Source organism: Oncorhynchus mykiss, chromosome 17 (genome assembly GCF_013265735.2).
Source record: "Oncorhynchus mykiss isolate Arlee chromosome 17, USDA_OmykA_1.1, whole genome shotgun sequence".
Taxonomy (NCBI): domain Eukaryota; kingdom Metazoa; phylum Chordata; class Actinopteri; order Salmoniformes; family Salmonidae; genus Oncorhynchus; species Oncorhynchus mykiss.
The window spans coordinates 5696767-5713347 of NC_048581.1; the positions used below are offsets into that span (position 1 = coordinate 5696767).

At 40.2% G+C, this 16581-nt stretch overlaps 2 protein-coding genes across 2 annotated transcripts in view; both read left to right on the forward strand.

Annotated features, from left to right (window-relative positions):
* Positions 1 to 2019: 2019 nt before the first annotated feature.
* Positions 2020 to 16581, forward strand: part of LOC118940004 (zinc finger protein 135-like) — a 66430-nt gene continuing 51868 nt past the window's right edge. Inside the window, exons 1-3 of the mRNA XM_036947918.1 lie at positions 2020 to 2504; positions 2959 to 3056; positions 3212 to 3359. Of these exons, the coding sequence (XP_036803813.1) occupies positions 2288 to 2504; positions 2959 to 3056; positions 3212 to 3359 (463 nt within the window). The 5' untranslated portion in view covers positions 2020 to 2287. The remainder of the gene's footprint in view (positions 2505 to 2958; positions 3057 to 3211; positions 3360 to 16581) is intronic.
* LOC110511217 (zinc finger protein OZF-like) lies at positions 7354 to 13650 on the forward strand. The gene is made up of 3 exons (XM_036948260.1): positions 7354 to 7386; positions 11397 to 11571; positions 11656 to 13650. Exons 1-3 carry the CDS (start codon positions 7354 to 7356, stop codon positions 12897 to 12899), a joined length of 1452 nt encoding a protein of 483 aa, XP_036804155.1. The 3' UTR covers positions 12900 to 13650.

Sequence of the window (16581 nt, forward strand, 5' to 3'; positions counted from 1 at the left end):
CACATATTTTCTTAACACTTATTTTTCTTATCTACGTTGTTGGTTAAGGGCTTGTCAGTAAGCATTTCACGTTAAGATCTACACCTGTTGTATTCTAAATATGCAGTTTCAATGTTACGGTCTTTGATTAAATTATATTTTTGAAACTCAGGCTGTGTGTTTATCTGCGTCATTCCTTGATCATTCCTTGTGGTCCTGTAGCTCAGTTGGTGGAGTATAGTGCTTGTTAAACCAGGGTAGTGGGTTTGATTCCTGGGACCACCCATATGTAAAGTGTTTGCACACATGACTGCAAATCCCTTTAGATAAAAGTGTCTGCTAAATGACAGATGTATCCACTGATTCTACCAAACATCTGGAACACCTTCCTAATATGGAGTTGGACCCTCCCCTTTTCCCCTCAGAACAGCCTCAATTCGTCGGGGCATGGACTCTACAAAGTGTCGAAAGCATTCCACAGGGATGCTGGCCCATGTTGACTCCAATGCTTCCCACAATTGTGTCAAGTTGGCTGGGTGTCCTTTGGGTGCAGTGGGGTCTCCTCAGAGGAGGAAGGGGAGGACCATATATTAAAATATTTAAAAGTGGTCCTTTTTAGATAAAACTATACTAAATATAATCACGTCACCAAATAATTTATTAAAACATACTATTTTGCATCCTCCTCTAGGTACATTGACTTCAATACAAAACCTTGGAGGATTATGGTTGTCAAGGCTTCCATAGACTTACACTGTTATTATGACAACTTCCGGAGGACGTCCTCCAACACATCAGAGCTCTTGCAGCATGAACTGACATGATGTCCAACCAATGAAAGGATCAGAGAATGTATCTAGTACTGAAAGCATAAGCTACAGCTAGCTAGCACTGCAGTGCATAACATGTGGTGAGTAGTTGACTAAAAGAGAGAAAAATACAATAGTTGAACAGTTTTGAACAAATTATTTTATTCCAAAATGAAGGAGAAGCGAGAGAGAGATATTTCGTCATTTATTTTCCACTTTCAGTTTCACTTACTTAGCTAGCAAATGCAGCTATCTAGTTTAGTCTACTCAAACACTTGGCTCAAACAGAGGGATGCTATGTTAGCTAGCTGGCTATGACTATCCAACACAACACTGGAACTCTTCCAAGTCAAGGCAAGCTTTTGGTTTTACTAATTTATTGCCACTGGGACCCGCCAAGGTAAGTGCTAAACTGCTTACTGACTGTACACTGTAACGTTACTGCATGATTGTAGCAGGTTTACTCACGAGTTAGTTCTATTAGCTCTGTTGACTATGATGTTATTTTAGCTAATATGTTGACAACAATGTAAGCTGTGTGTAGCAGTTATGAAATGGTTTGGCTTGGAAAGGTTTTTTCTCCTGGTGACATACAGCTGATGTGTTGTGCATTGAAGTACAGAAACGAAGGGAGAAGGTGATAAGAGGAGAGCACATAGATGCAAGAAGGAATACAACGTGTCTGTAATGAAAGTGAACTGTGTTTATGCATGATCAGGGGTGTATTCATTCCGCCGATTCTGTTGACAAACGTTTAAATGGAACAAAACGGGGATAAACATACCTGAATTTGTCCAGTGATATCTCTATTTCAGCTAGATGCAGGCGAGAGTGTGCAAGGCAGTATTGAATGTGTCACTGTCTGTCTATGTGTCACTGTCTGTCATCGCAAAATGTTCTCTCGACCTGTGTGAACCTACATTCTAAACTTTCATTCATAGGCTAGGTTGCTACCTCATGATGGGTATAGGGACAATTAGAGTATCATGTAGTAGCCTAAACCTATTGCTGTTACATTGAACAGGGTGAGTGAAATATGAATGACAGTCGTCCAATATGCTGTAATAGAATTAAGGCCATGCTCATGAAAACACAAATCGTCCTGCCTCATCTTAAACGGCACTGACCACCACTGTTTGGGTGGTGGACCATTCTTGGTACACATGGGAAACTGTTGAGCTGAAAAACTCCAGCCAGCAGATGGCGACGAGCGTCTTTCAGGTGATGCTTCTTTCGTGACGTATAATGGACTGGACGGACGCTTCTTCAGGAACAACAAGGCGCCAACTCTTTCAACCACGTCGGTAGCTTGCTAGCCAACATAAAACTGAAAGATTGACGTTTTAGACCATGCTAATGTACATTATCTAATCTCAGTGTTTTAAACGATTTTCGGTTAACGTATCAACTGGTTCAATTTGCAAACGTGTTAAAGATTGATACTGAGCCTAGCACTAGGCTAGACGCTAATGCTAGCTAGCTAGCTAACATCCCTGACCATGAGCTCACTAAACTACTCCTCCCTTACTAATGAAGAGGGGGTCTGCTGTATGGAGAAAGAATCTTTCAGAATGAAAAAGGAGGAAGAGGAGGCTGTTATAGTGAAAGAAGAGAAAGAACCGTTTAGAGAGGAAGATGATGCTATCTCAATAAAGGTGAAGGAGGAAGACTTTTTGGGAGTGAAAGAGGAAGAGACAGAATATCAGATTAACACCAGTGAGTACTGTCTTCAACAGGGTCACAAACTATGCCGTTGTTGAACTAATGTGTGGTTTTAAAGTGGCATTCTACTGAAGTTCTACACTTGAATATGTTGTTCAGTACTATATAAATTGTTAAAGGGTCAATCTGCCATTGGTTCATATATTTTAGGGACTTTTCAATTAGATGTATTGAATTCTCCATGTGGCCTATATTAAAGTTCCCCTCATCTAATATAACAGGCTTTTAAAATTCTATATTGGTGCATATTTTCTACTTAAAATAACAAAGGCCACCCATTTTGTGGAACGACCCTTTTACATTTGCATCACAAACAATATTTTAGGAAATCATGATGAAAGTGGCCATTTTAGACATATGCATGCCTCTTGTAAGACTCTATGATTGCTCTATGATTGCAATAGATGGTCATAAGTTTACCATCTGTTTGATGTTCTCATTCACACAGGAGAGACACATGACTATCGTGGATCCTCTGGGAAGCCTCAACAACATCCTGATGCTGACGAGGAAGAGAAGAGTCTCTCCAGATCAGAACACCAGATGGTACAGCTTGGTCTGGTCTAGCATACAGCTTGGTCTGGTCTAGCATACAGCTTTCTCTATTGGGGTCTGGGCTGGGTTTCTGTAGAGCACTTCATGACAAGTGACATCAGCATCCATAATGATGTGCGTCTGTGTCCCCTCTTTATGGTTACCAGGACAACGCTAGCCCTTCCACCCTCTCGGAGTCCCCGTGTCATGCCTCTCCTGTTAGCACCTTGCTGCTGGTGGACTGCAGGAAAACAATGGGGCTGAGTGGAACTGTGGGAGGAGGAGAAGAGAGGAAAGGATCAGATTTGACTCAAAGTAAGTGCTGTAGTTTAGTTTGAACAAATAAATAGATATATTCATTGGTATCTGTTACCACGACAACCAGCAGAGTTCTGTTCGTTGTCAGGAAGATAGACTGATGGATATGGATGTTATGAATATCATAACACTGAAAAAGGATTCTGCCAATGAAAAGAGAGAAATCAGTAGACCATATAAAACCTTGATTAAAGTCAGCTTTGGAGAGAAAGTTTCAAGATGATCCAATGTAAGGTGCTTGTTTTACAAAAACTTTTTCTCAAAACATTATGGATGTTACATTGCCTGTCCCAGTCAACCCCCCCTATCTTTACTAGACTGTAGAACAGGCAAACTAAACTCAAGACACTGTTAATTAATAAACTAATACTGGAGGAAAGCTGTGATCAGGCTGCCTACTCAAGAGAAAGCTTCGAACTGTAACCAGTGCCTGCAACCTGGTTCAGGTTATCAATCAACCTACCAGGGTAGTTACAAACAGTACAGAAATTGAATCAACATATTTTGATCATATCTTTACTATTGCTGCAGAAATGTGTTTGAAAGCAGTATCCAAATTCATCGGCTGTTGTGATCACAATATAGTAGTCATATCTAGGACAACCAAAGTTCCAAAAGGCTGGGCCTAATGTTCTATATAAGAGGTCATACAATTGTTTGTGGTGATTCCTGTGTTGTTGATGTTATTAGGTTGTTTATTTTCACAGTAATTAACTCACGGACACTAGAGAAGCTTTAACCAAGTTTAATTATTCCCAAAGGTTCTGTACATCTGTAATTCAGACAACCCAACATTTGTTCCATCCAGATATATATCCCACTTAAGACACTCCTCCTTCTCTCCAATCCTTACATCTTATGGTTCCACAGGAAGAGAGTCTAGAGGGTAACAGGATACCAGACCTTTATCTCCCTGATGAGAATCTGTCCTGACCTCAACCTCTCCTTCATCTAATCCACAGATGTTTGTCTGCCTCCCCTGTTTCACACTTTGCTCTCCTCTTGTCCACCCAACACATTCCAAAGCCACCTGTCTTTCTTCAGAGAACCATTAACTTCTGACATAACAGCCAGTCTCTTTCACTTCCTATCACTTCTTTAATGACTCCATGTTCAAAGTTTGGCCGATTCCAACAATGAAAACAATATTTGTTGGTCCGTGGTGTGTAATGACGAGCAACCAGACGCTGCCCTTGACACGTTTATGAAATTGCTTATCCCAGTTACTAATAAGCAAGCACCCATTAAGAAAATGACTAAAAACTGTTAAATCCACGTGGATTGATGAGGAATTTAAAAATGTTATGATGAAGAGGGAGGCAAAAGAGATGGCATATAGGTCTGGCTGAATAACTGATTGGCAAACCTATTGCAAATTGAGAAATCATGTGACTAAACTGAATAAAAAGAAGAAACTACACTATGAAACAAAGATAAATGACATGAAGAATGATTGTAAAAAGCTTTGGAACACCTTCAATTGAATTTTGGGTCAAAAAATCAACAATGGCATGGTGTCTGATAACGTGGATGGAAAATGATTGAGGATAATAGCGGCCGATATTGCCAGTTCTATTCGCATTATCTTCAATTTAAGCCCACTAGAAAGTGTGTTCCCTAGTGAGACAGCATAGGATAACACAGCATTATCGGCATAATTCATCGTTCAGCTTTGTCTCCTAAAACATGTTATTTTCTCAAACTCAGAACCATAAACCAATCCTCCAGGCATATATCAAATCCATCCTATCTTGACAAGATCACAGAGACACACTGACTGGCACACAGACATTGTGGAGCCAAGAGATACACTCTTGACCTCTCCCCTCTCTCCGGCCCAAACAACTTAGTCTTGACATAGAACAGATACTGCAACCCCGCCACAGTATTATACAAAAATAACATTCTGATGAGAAGTAACTTACAAACATATGATGAATATAAAACATCTTACCTATGTTACCAACCAATTCTGATTATTCCCCAACACCTGTCTAACAGAACACAGTGTTCTTTAATGGAAGCCTGTACAACAAAATCAAGGTAGAATCAGGAAATCCCCAGGGCAGCTGTTTGGCACCTTCTTTTTTCAATCTTTACCAACAACATGCCAGTGACATTTAAGTAAAGCCAGTGTGTCTATGTATGCGGATGACTCAACACTGTACACGTCATCTACTACAGCGACTGAAATGACTGCAACATTTAACATAGAGCTGCAGTTAGTTTGAGAATGGGTGGCAAGGAATGTTAGTCCTAAATATTTCTGATCACCTTAAGTTACATGGCCTACTACGCTAATTCTGTAGCGGTGGGGGGTAAATATGAAGATTTTGTTGGTGCTCCAGGCAGGTATTAACCCTAGTTATTAAAGTTAGTTATTACCTATTATAACATTGTTATTATTATTATTAAATCTTATTAAATCCGAAAGGATGAGAGTAGAATAGATAGAGTGATGCTTCCAGACACATTCTAAACATGGTGGAGACTTAGAGGACTGTAGCATCTAATGATGAAGCATTATGGAGTCTTAAAGGAGGACTGTAGCATCTAATGATGAACCATTATGGAGTCTTAACCTGTTTGGGATAGGGGGCAGTATTTTCACGTCTGGATGAAAAGCGTTCCCAAAGTAAACTACCTGCTACCTGCCCAGAAGCTAGGATATGCATATAATTGGTAGGTTTGGATAGAAAACACTCTAAAGTTTCTAAAACTGTTAAAATAATGTCTGTGAGTATAACATAACTTATTTGGCAGGTGAAACCCCGAGGACAAACCATCCAGGAGGAATTTTTTGTTGTTGAGGTGACTCTGTTTTCAAATGGTTTTGTGTGGCACTTGGTTGCAGTTCCTATTGCTTCCACTAGATGTCAACAGTCTTTAGAAATTGGTTGATGTTTTTCTTTAGAGAAATGAAGAAGTTCGGCTATTCAGAACGAGGGTCCAGCCTAGTGCTCTCTAATGTTTTGATGCGCACTCCAGGTCACGCGCTTCACGTTGTTTTTATCCGGTATTGAACACAGTTTATCCCATCTTAAATTTTCTCGATTATTTACGTTTTAAAATACCTAAAGTTGGATTAGGAAAGTTGTTTGAAATGTTTGGACAGCATTTACAGGTATCGTATTAGATATTTTGTAGTCATGCTGGGAGAGTTGGAACCAGTGTTTTTTTTAAATCAAACGCGCCAAATAAATGGACATTTTGGAGATATAACAACGAAATTAATCGAACAAAAGGACCATTTGTGATGTTTATGGGACATATTGGAGTGCCAAAAGAAGAAGCTCTTCAAAGGTAAGGCACGAATTATATCATTATTTCTGAGGTTTGTGTCGCGCCTGGTGGGTTGAAATATGATTGTCATGGGTTGAAATATGATTGTCATGTGTTTGTTTGATGGGGTGCTGTCCTCAGATAATCGCATAGTTCGCTTTTGCCGTAAAGCCTTTTTGAAATCTGACACGGTGGCTAGATTAACAAGGAGATTAACAAGGAGACTGCGTGAATCAGGCCTTCATGTTCGAATTGCTGCAAGGAAACCACTACTAAAGGAGAAGAAGAAGAAGAGACTTGCTTGGGCCAAGAAACACGAACAATGGACATTAGACCGGTGGATATCTGTCCTTGGGTCTGATGAGTCCAAATTTGAGATTTTTGGATCCGAGCGTCATGTCTTTGTGAGACGAGGAGTAGATGAACAGAAGTCACTCTTAACCAGCATGGCTTCCACAGCATTCTACAGCTATATGCCATCCCATCTGGTTTGGGCTTAGTCCCACTGTCATTTGTTTTTCAACAGGACAATGACCCAACACACCTCCTGGCTGTGTAAGAGCTATTTGATCAAGTAGGAGAGTGATGGAGTGCTGCATCAGATGACCTGGCCTACACAATCTCCCGACACAATCCCCCACATTTCCAGAGATGGAAGTAATTTTTACTGTACTTTTTGGTACCTTTGAATCTAATGTATTGTATCAAGATGGTTTGGGATGAGTTGGATCGCAGAGGTTGTGTGAACAAACTGCACATTTTCGAGTAGCCTTTAATTATCTCCAGCACAAGGTGCACCTGTGTAATAACCAAGCTGTTCAATCAGCTTCTTGATATGCCACACCTGTCAGGTGGATGGATTATCTTGGCAAAGAATAAATGTTGACTAACAGTGATGCTCATGAAACATCCAACACTTTACATGTTGCATTTATATTTTGTTTTTTTGTTGTTACTATCAGTTTTAGGAACATTTACCCAAAATATGACATCAGCGATAATCAAAATGTTGAACATCTGTGAATGTCTAAGTAAGAAATTGGTCCATTTAAACAGCAATGTGTCGAACCCTTTCAACAACGGGGAGATGTTACTGATGTGCTTTGTATCTGCGACGTAAAAACAAGTTTTGGACTTCCACACAAAATTACTTCTTTAGTTATTTTATGTTTAAGGAAGTGTGTAGGTCACATTCTGTATCATACAGGTTTGGGTTTGGATAGAAAACACTAAAGTTTCTAAAACTGTTAAAATAATGTCTGTGTGTATATCATAACTTATTTGGCAGGTGAAACCCCGAGGACAAACCATCCAGGAGGAATTTTTTGTTGTTGAGGTGACTCTGTTTTCAAATGGTTTTGTGTGGCACTTGGTTGCAGTTCCTATTGCTTCCACTAGATGTCAACAGTCTTTAGAAATTGGTTGATGTTTTTCTTTAGAGAAATGAAGAAGTTCGGCTATTCAGAACGAGGGTCCAGCCTAGTGCTCTCTAATGTTTTGATGCGCGCTCCAGGTCACGCGCTTCACGTTGTTTTTATCCGGTATTGAACACAGTTTATCCCATCTTAAATTTTCTCGATTATTTACTTTTTAAAATACCTAAAGTTTGGTTTAGGAAAGTTGTTTCAAATGTTTGGACAGCATTTACAGGTATCGTATTAGATATTTTGTAGTCATGCTGGGTGAGTTGGAACCAGTGTTTTTTTTAAATCAAACGCGCCAAATAAATGGACATTTTGGAGATATAACAACGAAATTAATTGAACAAAAGGACCATTTGTGATGTTTATGGGACATATTGGAGTGCCAAAAGAAGAAGCTCTTCAAAGGTAAGGCACGAATTATATCATTATTTCTGAGGTTTGTGTCGTGCCTGGCGGGTTGAAATATGATTGTCATGTGTTTGTTTGATGGGGTGCTTTCCTCAGATAATCGCATGGTTTGCTTTTGCCGTAAAGCCTTTTTGAAATCTGACACGGTGACTAGATTAACAAGAAGTTAAGCTTTGCACTTGTGAATGTATGAAAGTTAAATATTTCTAATAAATAAAAAAATACTTTGCACTCTGCAATTTCACCGGATGTTGTCAACGTTCCGCTAGCAGGTTTTAATGTGTTTGAACCTTTTGGAACTACTCCTCCCGGATCCGGGAGAATTGTCATCAACTACACTAATTAGCATAACGCAACGGACAAAAAATCTTACTAGATAATATTCATGAAATCACAAGTGAAATATAGTGAAACACAGCTTAGCCTTTTGTTAATCACCCTGTCATCTCAGATTTTGAAATTATGCTTTACAGCCAAAGCAAGACAAGCATTTGTGTAAGTTTATCGATAGCCATATCAACCGGGACAATTGGCTTTTCACTAAGAGCGAGAGGCACAATGGCCGCCTTTGTCTATTACGCACAAATCAATCTGAGAGCCACCACCTGACCACTGACGCAATGTTGTCGTTCACGCTCATTTTTCAAAACAAAAGCCTGAAACCATGTCTAGTGACTGTAGACACATTAGGGAAGCCATAGAAAAAGGAATCTGGTTGATATCCCTTTCAATGGTCAATAGGGATGCATAGGAACGCAGAGGCTTCAAAATAAGAGTCACTTCCTGATTGGATTTTTCTCAGGCATTCGCCTGCAATATCAGTTCTTTTATATTCACAGACAATATTTTTACAGTTTTGGAAACTATAGTGTTTTCTATCCTAAGCTGTCAATTATATGCATATTCTAGCACCTGGTCCTGAGAAATAGCCCGTTTACTTTGGGAATGTTATTTTTCCAAAAATGAAAATAGTGCCCCCTAGTTTCAAGAGTTAATGTGCCATAACAGGTTTTTAATGTGTTTGAGCCAATCAGTTGTGTTGTGACAAGGTAGGGGGGTATACAGAAGATAGCCCTATTGGGTAAAAGGTGAAGTCCATATTATGTCAAGAACAGCTCAAATAAGCAAAGAGAAGCAACAGTCCATCATTACTTTAAGGACCACCACAAGAATGGAAGATCCAGAGTTACTTCTGATGCATAAGTTCATTAGAGTTACCAGACTTAGAAATTGCAGCCCAAATAAATACTTCACAAAGTTCAAGCAACAGACACATCTCAACATCATCGGTTCAGAGGAGACTGCGTTAATCAGGCTTTTATGGTCGAATTGCTGCAAGGAAACCACTACTAAAGGACACCAATAGGAAGAAGAGACTTGCTTGGGCCAAGAAACACGAGCAATGGACATGAGACCGGTGGATATCTGTCTGATGAGTCCAAATTTGAGTATTTGGTTCCGAGCGTCATGTCTTTGTGAGACGAGGAGTAGATGAACAGATTATCTCCGTATGTGTGGTTCCCACCGTGAAGCATGGAGGAGGAGATGTGATGGTGTGCGGGTGCTTTGCTATTGACAATGTCAGTGATTTATTTATTCAAGTCACACTTAACCAGCATGACTACCACAGCATTCTGCAGCGATATGCCATCCCATCTGGTTTGGGCTTAGTCCCACTGTCATTTGTTTTTCAACAGGACAATGACCCAACACACCTCCAGGCTGTGTAAGAGCTATTTGACCAAGATGGAGTGCTGCATCAGATGACCTGGCCTCGACCTCACCCAAAAGGAAAAGCAGCCTACAAGTTCTCAGCATATATGGGAACTCCTACAGGACTGTTGGAAAAGGATTCCAGGTGAAGCTGGTTGAGAGAAAGCAAGGGTGGCAACTTTTGAAGAATAAAATATATATTTTATTTTAACACTTGTGGTTACTACATGATTCCATGTGTTTTTTAATCATTTTGATGTCTTCTCCATTATTTTGCTATGTAGAAAATAGTAAAAATCAAGAAAAACCCTTGAATGAGTAGGTGAGTCCAACCTTTTGACTGGTACTGTACATTAAATTCCCTGACAACAGCTCCAGTGGACATTCCTGCAGTCAGCATGCCAATTGCCCGCTCCCTCAGAGATCTGTGGCATTGTTGTGTGACCAAACTGCACATTTTCGAGTAGCCTTTTATTACCCCCAGGACAAGGTACATCTGTGTAATAACCAAGCTGTTCAATCAGCTTCTTGATATGCCACACCTGTCAGGTGGATGGATTATTTTGGCAAAGAATAAATGTTGACTAACAGGGATGTAAAAAATTCTGCAATCTTTTTTTTTCAGCTCATGAAACATCCAACACTTTACATGTTGCGTTTATATTTTTGTTTATTGTAGTTACTATCAGTTTTAGGAACATTTTACCCAAATATTTCACCTTATTTTTGACTTTTTCACAAAATATGACATCAGCGATAATCAAAATGTTGAAAATCTGTGAATGTCTAAATAAGAAATTGGTCCAATTAAACAGCAATGTGTCGAACCCTTTCAACAACGGGGAGATGTTACTGATGTGCTTTGTATCTTCGACGTAAAAACAAGTTTTGGACTTCCACACAAAATTACTTCTTTAGTTATTTTATGTTTAAGGAAGTGTGTAGGTCACATTCTGTATCATACAGCTATGAATGTTATATATTTAGAACCACCTGTTCAATTTGAATCCAGCGACGTCTGTGTCTTCAGTGTCCTAGAACTGTCTAGGTTTTTGTGTTCTGACTTGTAAAACAGGATGAATAAAATAAGTAATGTAAACATAGCAGTAATTACCAGGAAGCTCTACATTTGTTTTAAAATCACACTAAGATTGTTAAAACTGGCCTCGGGTTATTGAGAGATCTGATTTAGGATTTACCCTCGTAGCAAGGTTGTTTTATCACGTGGTTTCATTCGGGTCTCTATTTAAAAATAACACTGTCTTTGGCAGGAGAAAGGCCAGACTCGGAGGAACCAGAGCCAGGGACGTCCAAACTAGCAAGACGACACCACTGCTCCCACTGTGGAAAGAGTTGTAACCGGTTATGGGACCTGAAACAACATGAGAGAATACACACAGGAGAGAAGCCTTACCACTGCTCCCAATGTGGAAAGTGTTTCAACCAGAGAGTATACCTGAAACAACATGAGAGAATACACACAGGGGAGAAGCCTTACCACTGCTCCCAGTGTGGAGAGCGTTTCAACTGGAAATCAAACCTGAAAGCCCATGAGAGAATACACACAGGAGAGAAGCCTTACCACTGCTCCCAATGTGGAAAGTGCTTCAACCAGTCGGGGGACCTGAAACAACATGAGAGAATACACACAGGAGAGAAGCCTTACCACTGCTCCCAGTGTGGAAAGAGTTTTCGCCGGAAAGCACACCTGAAACGACATGAAAGAATACACACAGGAGAGAAGCCTTACCACTGCTCCCAGTGTGGAAAGAGTTTACGCCGGAAAGCACACCTGAAACAACATGAAAGAATACACACAGGGGAGAAGCCTTACCACTGCTCCCAGTGTGGAGAGCGTTTCAACTGGAAATCAAACCTGAAAGCCCATGAGAGAATACACACAGGAGAGAAGCCTTACCACTGCTCCCAATGTGGAAAGTGTTTCAACCAGAGAGTAAACCTGAAACAACATGAAAGAATGCACACAGGAGAGAAGCCTTACCACTGCTCCCAGTTTGGAAAGAGTTTCAACCATCCAGGGAAGCTGAAAGCTCATGAAAGAATACACACAGGAGAGAAGCCTTACCACTGCTCCCAGTGTGGAAATTGTTTCAACTGGAAATCAAACCTGAAAGCCCACGAGAGAATACACACAGGAGAGAAGCCTTACCACTGCTCCCAATGTGGAAAGTGTTTCACCCGGTCGGAGATGCTGAAAGCTCATGAAAGGATACACACAGGAGAGAAGCCTTACCACTGCTCCCAGTGTGGAAAGCGTTTCAACTGGAAATCAAACCTGAAAGCCCACGAGAGAATACACACAGGAGAGAAGCCTTACCACTGCTCCCAATGTGGAAAGTGTTTCACCCGGTCGGGGATGCTGAAAGCTCATGAGAGAATACACACAGGAGAGAAGCCTTACCACTGCTCCCAATGTGGAAAGTGTTTCAACCAGAGAGGAAACCTGAAACAACATGAAAGAATACACACAGGAGAGAAGCCTTACCACTGCTCCCAGTGTGGAAAGTGCTTCAACCAGTCGTGGGACCTGAAACAACATGAGAGAATACACACAGGAGAGAAGCCTTACCACTGCTCCCAATGTGGAAAGTGTTTCAACCGGTCAGGGGAGCTGAAACGACATGAGAGAATACACACAGGGCAGAAGCCTTACCACTCCTCCCAGGGTGCAAAGCTTTTGCCCATTTAGGAAGCCTGAAAGAACACATTAGACTGCACACAGAGGAGAAGGCTTATAAAGGCTCAAACTGTGGGAAAACATATTACTCATAACAGTCATTTAAATGTCATTAGAGAATCCACACAGGAGAGAGAAATTACTTCTCTTAGCGTGTATGTTGATATTTCACATCACATTGACTTCAAATTCATCAGAGAACATACACAGTGCTCCCGTTGTCTTATATTGTTGACTGACAATATGTTTACCTGTCTTTACCAGATGAAATTAAATGGTACAGGGTATACTCAAACATATATTTGTTTGTTTCTATTAGAAGACATGAAGTGAATATGGAGTCTGTCAGTTTGAATATAAAGAAGATCAGGTTCCTTCTTTTAAACTGTCCTTTTTTTAAACTCTTTGTGTTTATCTGGGTGTGTCATTCCTCCAGCACTACAGATAATCAAGTGATATTTGGATGTGATGCATTAGTTCCATTGTTGACATTTGTATTGTAGCCCACTGATGATTTAATGAAATGAAAATGTTCACAACCTTGTGAAACTGTCCTATTATAAGCTCCTGTTCTTGGGAGTATCATCCTGTGTTGCAAACCAATTTGCACCTGTGTCCTTGTATGAATAAAGTCCCTCCCAGGAACAGGAAACTATAAAGATATGTGCTCATCACCCAATGCTTCAGGAATTCAGACTGTCTACACTGCGCTGTGTAACTCTGTTATTCTCTCTGAGCTCAGAAATAAAGAATCTTGGTTTGACTTGGACTCCAGCAGATCCTTATTTTATAATATCCACCACAACTCTCCCACAGATTGCTGTGTATTATTGTCTCAATGAAGAGTTCCTCGTTCCACTTTCCTGGGGGCATTTACAACGCTCCCACTGGTTGAATAAACATTACCCGATAGATGAGATTATTATTTTATTTGTTAAATGGCAACCAAGCATCGATCATCATGTCACCAGAATAAGAACCTCAAAATGTATTGGAATGGAGCATCAAGCTCATCACATGCACTTTCACAACCCTGTGAAGTTCATAACTTATTTAATCTGTAGCCTAATAAACTACGTGGTTTCTCAAGTCATAGTGGGAGGACCACACAACATATCATGTGACTCCAAGTTAACTAAGATGTGATTGTTATCATTAAGGAGTTTCCACAGCCATTTCTCACTTAGACATTTTTACTGACACAAATATACAAACAAATTGTCAAACGAAGTAACAAATCGTCTGTCACCATTTATAAAAGTGTACAGGCATATCCTGTTTCCATCAGCCCGGTCATTACTTTTGAGATGGTTGGATCAATATCCACCTTCATGATGTGGATGAAGCCTGATTTGGAATGTCTGAGTAGTTCTATATGATGTCATAATTCACCCCTCTGATAATCAAGTGATATTTGGAATGTCTGAGTAGTTCTATATGATGTCATAATACACCCCTCTGATAGTGATACATTTGCTCCATTGTTTCCATGTCAGTTGGTTTCCCACTCTGATGGTTTATATCTGACAGAGGGGCTTTAAATGAATAGTATGGTGTGTCTTGAAATAGGATTATTAATCATAAACTCCTATAGCAACAATACACTGCAGCTTTGACATCAACATGAGAATGGTCTGATGGGTGGTGGTGCTACTCTATAGGTAAGGCTGTCCAATATCAATGTTCAAATAGTCACTTCTAGCCGGCCTCCGCCCAGTATCCTGCCCTGAACTTAGTCACTGTTACTAGCCGTCTACCACCCAGTACTCCACCCTGTATTCTAGTCAAGGCTTATCCTATATAACTACTGCTGTACAAACCTTTTATATTCATATACGGTCCATAATGTCTAGACACACCATCATATACATTTTAAACAAACGGTATATATTTATATTCCAGACTCTGACATTCCTCCTTCTACCATTTCAATATTTCTAAATCCTTAAAATGAATTGTAGGGAAAATCAGTAGGTCACACAAATGACTATTTCTAAACAAAGATAATAGACAAGTAGAATGGGAGAGGTTTCTTATACTATCTTTACTTACTCAGTGAAGAGACTCCAGGGATGGTGATGAAGGCTGTAGGAATGAAGATCAGACAGTGAAGAGACTCCAGGGATGGAGATGAAGGCTGTAGGAATGAAGATCAGACAGTGAAGAGACTCCAGGGATGGAGATGAAGGCTGTGGGAATGAAGATCAGACAGTGAAGAGACTCCAGTGACGGTGATGAAGAATCAACCAGAGAATCAACCAGATTGATTCACAGTCAGTGTTGTTGAGCAGAGAATCAACCAGATTGATTCACAGTCAGTGTTGTTGAGCAGAGAATCAACCAGATTGATTCACAATCAGTGTTGTTGAGCAGAGAATCAACCAGGTTGTCCATGTCCAAGTTATTCAGGTGCATAATAAAATGTTTTTCTTCTATTCTGTTATTCAACTAAAAAATTTTCTCTGAATGAGAACAAGCACATCTGTGAGCGTTATGCATTATTACATCGATTGACTGAATGATGAAGCTGACAGCTTTGTAGTAAAACCAGGTTTGGAGTCAATTCCAATTCAATTCCAGTAAATTCAGGAAGTAAATCAAATTCCAATTCCACCTCTTCATAATTGAAAACCATAGAAGGGAATTGTCATTTTCAGTTTACTTCCTGAATCCTTCTCACATCCAGCCTGTTCCTGATATTCTGGTCTACATACAACGCATTCAGACATCTTGACTTGTTCCACATTTTGTTATGTTCGTCTTAATCTAAAATGGATTCAATTGGGATGTTTTCCTCATCAATCTACACACAACACCCCATAATGACAAAGCAAAGACAGGGTTTTAGAAATGTTTGCAAATGTATTTTATAATTAAAAACTGAAATATAACATTTACATAAGTATTCAGACCCTTAACTCAGTACTTTGTTGAAGCACCTTTGGCAGCGATTACAGCCTCAAGTATTCTTGGGTATGACGCTACAAGCTTGGCACACCTGTATTTTTCTCCCATTCTTCTCTGCAGATCCTCTCAACCTCTGTCAGGTTGGATGGGGAGCGTCGCTGCACAGCTATTTTCAGGTCTCTCCAGAGATGTTCGATCGGGTTCAAGTCCAGGCTCTGGCTTTGCCACACAAGGACATTCAGAGACGTGTCCCGAAGCCACTTCTGTGTTGTCTTGTCAGTGTGCTTAGGGTCGTTGTTCTGTTGGAAGGTGAACCTTTGCCCCAGTCTGAGGTCCTGAGTGCTCTGGAGCAGGTTTTCATCAATTATCTCTCTGTACTTTATTTGTATTTGATTTATTTATTATTGAACCTTTATTTAACTTGGCAAGTCAGTTAAGAACAAATTCTTATTTACAACGGCGGCCAACCAAAAGGCAAAAGGCCTCCTACCGTGGCTGGGATTCAAAACAAGGATACATCCCTAGCCAAGGTCCTTCTTCAGTGGCTTCTTCCTTGCTGAGCGGCCTTTCAGGTTACGTTGATATAGGACTCATTTTACTATGGATATAGATATTTTTGTACCTGTTTCCTCCAGCATCTTCACAAGGTCTTTTGCTGTTGTTCTGGGACTGGTTTGCACTTTTCGCACCAACGTATGTTGATCTCCAGGAGACAGAACAAGTCTCATTCCTGAGCGGTATGACGGCTGTGTGGTCCCATGGTGTTTATACTTGCATATACTATAGT

What these genes read in the sequence shown, in the direction of transcription:
- LOC110511217 (XM_036948260.1), top strand. Translation starts at nt 7,354, where the DNA reads ATGGTTTGGGATGAGTTGGATCGCAGAGGTTGT. An exon ending in AGTTGGATCGCAGAGGTTGT is followed by an intron (nt 7,387 to 11,396) that starts GTGAACAAACTG and finishes TTACCCTCGTAG; the next exon opens with CAAGGTTGTTTTATCACGTG. An exon ending in GTTATGGGACCTGAAACAAC is followed by an intron (nt 11,572 to 11,655) that starts ATGAGAGAATAC and finishes ACCTGAAACAAC; the next exon opens with ATGAGAGAATACACACAGGG.